At 66.1% G+C, this 7,492-nt stretch overlaps 1 protein-coding gene across 1 annotated transcript in view; it reads left to right on the forward strand.

Moving 5' to 3' along the window:
• The window catches only part of PHF2 (PHD finger protein 2), a 77,177-nt gene extending 71,332 nt beyond the window's left edge, over nt 1-5,845 (forward strand). The window contains exons 13-17 of the mRNA XM_032397819.1: nt 488-762; nt 1,964-2,059; nt 2,540-2,649; nt 2,965-3,379; nt 3,986-5,845. Coding sequence (XP_032253710.1) covers nt 488-762; nt 1,964-2,059; nt 2,540-2,649; nt 2,965-3,379; nt 3,986-4,074 — 985 coding nt within the window. The 3' untranslated portion in view covers nt 4,075-5,845. The remainder of the gene's footprint in view (nt 1-487; nt 763-1,963; nt 2,060-2,539; nt 2,650-2,964; nt 3,380-3,985) is intronic.
• Nucleotides 5,846-7,492: the final 1,647 nt, after the last annotated feature.

Consider the following 7,492-nt stretch of genomic DNA (forward strand, 5'->3'; position numbering starts at 1 on the left):
TGGGCTATGGGCTGAGTGCCGTGGGCCATGGGCTGTGGGCTGAGTGCCGTGGGCCATGGGCCGTGGGCTGTGGGCTGAGTGCCATGGGCCATGGGCTGTGGGCTATGAGCTGAGTGCTGAGGGTTGTGGACTGTGGACTGTGGGCTGTGGGCTGAGTGCCGTGGGCCGTGGGCTAAGTGCTGAGGGTCGTAGGCCATGGGCTGTGTGGGCTGAGTGCTGAGGGTCGTGGGTTGTGGGCTGTGGGCTATGGGCTGAGTGCTGACGGTCGTGGACTGTGGAGTGTGGGCTGGGCCATGGGCTATGGGCCGTGGCCTGTGGGCTGAATGCCGTGGGCCATGGGCTATGGGCTGAGTGCTGAGGGTCGTGGATTGTGGGCTGTGGGCTGAGGGCCGTGGGCCGTGGGCTGTGGGCTGAGTGCCGTGGGCTGTGGGCCGAGGGCTGTGGGCTGTGGGCCGTGGGCTGAGTGCCTATCTCTCTGTGCCTCCAGCCAGCCCCCGGCCTCCCCCAGCACGCAGGAAGCCATTCAGGGAATGCTGTCCATGGCCAACCTGCAGGCCTCTGACTCCTGCCTGCAGACCACGTGGGGCGCCGGCCAGGCCAAGGGCAGCTCACTGGCGGCCCACGGTGCCCGGAAGAACGGGGGTGGCGGCAAGAGCGCGGGCAAGCGGCTGCTGAAGAGGGCGGCCAAGAACAGCGTGGACCTGGACGATTACGAGGAGGAGCAGGACCACCTGGACGCCTGCTTCAGGGACTCGGACTACGGTGAGCCCTGGGGGGTGCGGGCGGGCTCCGGCCTGCCCCCCTGGAGGGGCCTCCCCGCGGTGCTGCTGGGCTTGTCCTCGGGCGGAGACCCTGGCCCTTCTTCAGGAGAGAGGAAGGTCCGCCTTCAGAAGCACGTGACTCAGTGGAGGGCGCGCATTGTCACCACCCAGAAGGGAACTCTCCCTGGCCCCCGAGTGCCCCTGTCTGCGTGCATCGTGTCCTGGGTGCAGGCGGTCCTTCACGGGCTCGTCACGGCGCAGCCAGTCGGCGCGGGCGGCCACACGTGCTCACCGTCGGCTGCTCGCAGTCGCCTGGTGGCTTCCTCCTCTTGGCCCCTGTGGACACTGCTGCCGTGCTCACCGGTGCAGGGGTTTTGTGTGGCCGTGGTGCCCCCAGGCAAGGACCTAGGAGGGGGCGTGCTGGGTTGAGGGTCCATACCCGTCTTGCCTTCTGAGGACCGGCCCAGCCATCCCCCACGCGGCCGTGCGGTCAGACACGTTGAGACCCCATCCACCCTGCCTGTCTCTGTGTGAATAACAACACCGAGGCCCCCGGTGGCCCACATCTGAGGGGGGCAGAGCAGGGACCCTGAGGGCATGACCCCTCACCCCCCACCACAGCCCTCCAGGCTGTCCCTCAGGGGGGGCTCCAGGCTGCCCGGGGTGGGGGGGGCCAGGAGTGCGCACCTGCCTGCACACCTCGGCCTGCCTCGCAGGGGTGTGTAGGATGCCCCGAGCTCACACTCCTGCCCCTGGAGAGCCTTCCCAAGGGGGGCTGGCCCGGCCCCGTCTGCTGGACACAGACTGACAGCAGTGAGCGCCTTTTCTGGACTCCTGTGGGGGGCAGGGCGGGCCCCGATGGAAGGACGCAGCTTAGTGGGGCTCCCTCCTCGGAGACTCGCTGGGACGGCAGCCTCCAGTGGACTCAGCAGCAGAGAAGGGGGCGTTCTGGGAAGCACAGGGGACACTGCAGGCAGGCTGGGGCAGTGCCCATGGGGGTTGCTGGGGTCTCTTGTCTGGCCAGTCCCTGCTCTCCCTGGGTCTCGGGGGGCCCTCGGCCTGACGGTTCTGGGGCCGCCCGTGCCTGAGCGTGTGGCAGCGGTGCCAGGGGGGACAGTGGCTCGCAAGGTCGGCTGGCTGCCTGAAGCCCCCGTCCCCCCATGGCACCGCTGGCTCAGGCCTTTCTCCCCCTGTCTCCCTAGTTTACCCCTCCCTGGAGTCTGACGAGGACAGTCCGGTCTTCAAGTCCCGGTCCAAGCGGAGGAAAGGCTCTGACGACGCTCCCTATAGCCCCACAGGTAGTGCCCGGAGCTGGGCAGCGTGTCCCCCGCCCGTCCCTCTGGCTTGCAGGCTGCGGCCCTGGCTCTGTGAGGGGTGCTGGTGGGGCTGGTTGCCTCCGGGAGCCTGACTGGGGCTGCACTTTCCCCCAAAGGCACCCCAGCTCCTGCGAGTGGGGTGGACAATGGGGGGGCTCCCTGTGGGGGCCGGTCCCTCACCTGGTTTGTCCTGAATGAGCAGCCCTAGGAAGGCCATCTCTGCACCTGGCTGGGTCACAGCAGCCCATGGGTGGGGGTCTCGTCCACCGTCTGTGACCCCTTCCTGCTCTCTCCCGTCTTGTTGGCATGGGGGCCCTTCACGTCGGGGCTCATGCTGACCCTCCCTGAGTTGTGAAGTGTCCCGGAGACTCGGGCACAGACTGGGGCAGGGCCGAGGGGGCTGGGGAGGGGGGTTCAGGGGCTGGGCAGCTGCTCCAAGCAGGCGGGTGTTCTCTCCTGCAGCGAGGGTTGGCCCATCGGTTCCAAGGCAGGACAGGCCTGTGCGCGAGGGCACCAGAGTGGCCTCCATCGAGACCGGGCTGGCAGCTGCCGCAGCCAAGCTGTCCCAGCAGGTGAGGAGGGGCCCAGCCCGCCCAGGCTGGGAGCTGTCGCAGGCCTGGGGACATCCGAGTATTGCTGACCCCTGGGAGTGGGAGGCTGGGGAGGTGGGAGCGGGCAGCACGTCCCCTGGCGGCTCAGAGCCGGGTGGGGGGGCATGTCCACTGCAGCTGAGTGCCTGTGCCACATCCCCTCACGCAGGGGGCGTGCTGGTCCCCGCACGGGCCCCAGCGCTGCTCTGGGGGTCATGGTGAATGGGGGTGGGGCTTGGGCTGCTGCTGGGTCCAGTTCCTCAGCGGCTGAAGCCGGCCCATACACTTTGTTCAAAGGAGGAGCAGAAGAGCAGGAAGAAAAAGAACACCAAAAGGAAGCTGGCTCCCAACACTCCCTCCCCCTTGGCCTCCACCAGCACCACCCCGGCCTCCACCACCTCGGCCTCCACCACCTCGGCCTCCACCACCCCGGCCTCCACCACCCCGGCCTCCACCACCCCGGCCTCCACCACCCCGGCCTCCACCACCCCGGCCTCCACCAGCGCGGCCAGCAGCCAGGCCTCACAGGAGGGCAGCTCGCCCGAGCCCCCGCCCGAGGCACACAGCAGCAGCCTGGCGGACCACGAGTACACCGCGGCCGGAGCCTTTGCAGGGGCCCAGGCTGGCCGTGCCTCCCAGCCCATGGCCCCTGGGGTCTTCCTCTCGCAGAGGCGGCCCTCCGCATCATCCCCCAACAACGCCGCTGCCAAAGGTACCGTGCCCGCGTGCCCCGAGCGGCCCTGCTCTGGGGTGTGCCGTAGGTGCCCGCAGGCCTGCCCCGTCCCCCGTGGCCCCGTGTCTGTAGCCACACACGTGGCCAGCATGTGCCAGAAACGGTCCCTTTCAAGATGGAAAGCTGCGGTCCCTCACAGTGCTGAGGCTGGTCTGGTGGCCTCGGCTTTGGGGCCTGGCTTGAAGTCGGGGTGTGGTCAGCAGTTTGCTGAGGGGTTCCAGGCTCCCCCGGGCGATTTGGCAGTGGGACTGCCGACTAGGTCCCTTGGATGCCCCCCACTCTCACCCCCAGGCCCCCAGTGTGCCTGCACCCTGGCCATGAGTCCCAGCCGGCCGTGGACACAAGGAGCGTGGCTCCTGCCAGGAGGTGGGACGGGCGTCACTCTGGAGTAATGCCGTCCCCCGTCCTGGTCGCTGCAGCCTCTAAGCAGGGCACTTCGTTGGCCGCTGGTGGTTTTGCAGGGTCTGGGGGGGCCCAGGGCTCAGGCCCCACAGGCCCGCCTTCTGGAGAGGGTGGGGGCTCCAGGAGGGGCTCCTCTGGCCTCTCGCTCACCTGGCATTTTCCTGTCTTCTCCTCTGCCTCCAGGAAAACGTACAAAGAAGGGCATGGCCACCGCCAAGCAGAGGCTTGGAAAAATTTTGAAAATTCATCGGAACGGAAAACTGCTCCTTTAAAGTTTGGAAAGCCAGGATCCTTCTGCTCCGCTCAGGACCCCCGGAGCCCCGCTAGAACATCAGCCCCCAGGAGGGTGGCCACGCTGCCTCACCCGGGGGAGGGCCTGGCCCCCTCCCGGCCACCACTCCCCCCATACGAGCATCTGTTGCTTCAGCAGGCGGAGCTCACCAATGTGGACAGACGTCCTTTCTCAAGTTGCTTAGAGTGACCAGTTCCCGAAACTCGGCCCTGCCTGTTTGAGGACCATTCCAGTTTCAGGAGAGCCTCCGGGCACCCCTGAGTGTGGGTGTGATCGCAGGGCTTCTGCAGCTCTGCGGGAGCACGAGTCCTTCGAGGAAGGAGTGAGCCAATGCTCACCAGGCCCAGAGTCTGAGCTGGCCACAGGCTGGTAGCCTCCAGAGGCTTAAAAAAGGCAAAGAACACTAGAGAGGAAGAGGAGGAGAAAATGGGGTATTATGTGCCCCCCTACTCTTCCCAAGTGATTCTCAGTCCAGAGAGTGTGCGGCCCGGCCAGGAGAGGGGCCTCTGTGCTCCCCGGCCGGCAGGTGGCGGGCCGGATGGTGGGTGTCGTGCCCTGAATGGCCAGGGTCTTTCTCGGGACACTGGGGCCGGCAGCAGGGTCCGTGTGTTAGTGGGTGGGGGCGCCATCATGGGGTCTCCCCAGAAGGGTTGGGCCCAGCCGTGATGTGGGGCCTGGTGGCCCGGGCTAAGCCATGAGGGTGGGCCCAACGCTGCCCCACGGGCTACACTCCGAGAAGCACTTCTCAGCTGAGGCACCCCGCCTGGCGGGGTGGGTGGCGACGGGGCGGCCCGAGGACGCGGGGCCCGGCACGTCTGTCTTGTCATCTGTCCGTGTTTGGTGTCGAGTCCCCGGGTGGACCCCGGACCGAACGTCCGCCCGTCGACACGGAGGGGCTGGAGTTGTTTCTCAGGCAATCCTGTATTTTAATTTTAGATGTATCTCCTGAAGCATATTTTTCATAGAATGTAGCGTGTAAATAGCTTTTTAAATAACTTCTTTTTTATAAGAGTAAAAGTATCTTTAGGGATTTCTTTCTAGAGAGTCTGTCATTAACATTTATACGAGTTTTTTGCCGAGTATGACGAACACTTGGGTTTGCCTCCTTCTTTCTGTTTACTGTTCCCGTTGGTGTTACTTTCTTCTTTTAGGAACTAAGGTATTGCCTGAAAAACACGTGTCCCCGGGGTCTTCTGTCTGTCTGGGCGGCAGCGAGCCACGCGGGCTGGGGGAGGCCTCCACGCGGACACCAGCTCTTTGTTTCCTTCTCGTTGGCGAAGGGGGTGGGGATGCAGTTATTTTACTTAGCACCTTGTGAAGTGTTTCTGTGTTTTGTGATGCTGTAATTTATTAATGTTTGTAGCTTTTTATATTTGTACATTTCTTATGAGCTTGGTTTATATGCCCGTCCCTGGGCGCCGAGTCCGCGAGGCCCGGCCCCAAGGCTGGCGGGCAAGCTCGCTGGGCGCCGGCCGCGCCCACTGTGCCGTCCCGGCGTCCCCGAGGCTTCCTTTCCCGTCCTCGTTGAACATTTATATACTCTAACCCAGCCATCAAGCTGTTCTCTCTCTCTCTCTTTTATTTTTTAAAGTTTATTATTATTATTATTTGGCAACATGTACATTTCTAACAAAGTTTACCGTGGCTATTAAAGTGTTTTATTTCCCAATTCATATTACTCTTGTATCGAGTCCATGAGATCTAAGACAGCTTAGATCAAAGTTTTAAAAGAGTAAAAATATTTCAGGTTTTGTACAGAACCATGTCTGTGTCATTCCTGCTCACCCGGCAGCATCTACTCCTGCGGTGGGGGTGGTGGGGGGGAGCGCCGGGGGCTGGCGGCGCGGGCCCGGTGGGGCGGCCGGCATTCTCCTCGGAAAGCACGCGCTGCCCTGCGGCCCGAAGCAAGTGCCCCGCACCAGCCCGCGGGAGCATCCCCGGGAGCCTCCAGCCCTCACAGCTGACAGCATCGGTGGGGGGTGTATTCAGATGGGCTGTTGGTGGCAGTGCGTCATGTGCCATGTGTTACGAAGCACAGACACGTAGAACCTGGTGCCCTTGTCGCTTCTTCCGACTGAGCTTTGGTTCCCTCCATCCAGGTAGACCTCCTCTAGCCCGCACTGCGGCGGAGCGCCTCCAGGACCTCAGTGGAGCTCAGGGTGGGTCAGGGTGGGCGCTCCGGGCACCTGTCCTCCTGCCTGGAAGGGGCTGCCCCTCTGTTGGGCATCTCAGACATGGCTGGGCCCTTGCACGTGGCATTCTCCCGGAGCACCTGACCGCCCAAGCTCCTCTGCCGGATCCCACGCGAGGCGGTAACCTGCACACCCCCGGCCCGGGAGTTCACCCTGCTCGCAGCTGTCTCATCCCGGCCCAGATCCAGCCAGAATTTACCCTGCGGCCCCTCCGGGGGCCCCCACACTGTCACCCCACAGCCGCCGGGTGCCTGGGCCCGCATCCTGGAGGCTGGGCCATCTGGCTACTGCTGGGTCCCCCACCTTCGTGCGGCTGTCGAGATTGGACCTTCAGGGGTTGTCTGGGGGCTGGGGCTGAGGCCCAGGGCCCGGGGAGAGGCTCCCAGGTGCCACTCAGCATCCCCTCGGCCCCAGGCCCCGACCTGGGCTGCACCTGGGGAACCCTGTGCCTCACCGGGGCCGCGGCCGCCTACGTGAGGTCCCCACATGGTCCCCGGCTGGGTGTGCCTGTGCCAGGGCGGCGGGGGCCGGGAGCTGCCGTGACCCGCGGGGTCTTCTCCCTTCTCCAGGGGACGCTGACAGCCCCAGACAGTAAAGTGGGAGGGGGGTCCCGAGGCAGCGCCCAGCACAGCTGCAAACCAGCCCCTCACCCGACGGCCCAGCCTCCTCACAGCGCAGGCCTGGAGAGACCGCTCGGGGCCCGGCCAGCCCGTCCATGGGGCCCCCAGGGCCGCCGCCTAGTCCCTTCCTACAGAGGGCCTGGCTCTCCGCCGCGACGCTTCCTTCCTCCCAGGTTTCACCGCCGGCTCCGGGGCTTTCCGCCGCCAGCACGCGGGACAGCCTCGCGGCCGAGCTCTGAGGCCCCGCCAGGTCCGTGGGGCAGCCGCGGGGGGGCGGCCGCGAGGTGGGGCGGCCACGAGGTGGGGACGGCCGCGAGGCGGGGCAGCCGCGGGGGGGGGGGCGGCCGCGAGGGGGGGCGGCCGCGAGGCGGGGCGGCCGCGAGGTGGGGACGGCCGCGAGGTGGGGTGGCTGCGAGGCGGGGCGGCCGCGAGGCGGGGCGGCCACGCCAGGTCTGCGGCCACGCCAGGTCTGTGGTGCGCGGACGGCCGCGAGGTGGGGCGGCCGCGAGGGGGGACGGCCGCGAGGTGGGGACGGCCGCGAGGGGGGGACGGCCGCGAGGTGGGGCGGCCGCGAGGGGGGGACGGC

The sequence above is a fragment of the Phoca vitulina genome, unplaced genomic scaffold (assembly GCF_004348235.1).
Source record: "Phoca vitulina isolate PV1807 unplaced genomic scaffold, GSC_HSeal_1.0 scaffold104, whole genome shotgun sequence".
NCBI lineage: Eukaryota > Metazoa > Chordata > Mammalia > Carnivora > Phocidae > Phoca > Phoca vitulina.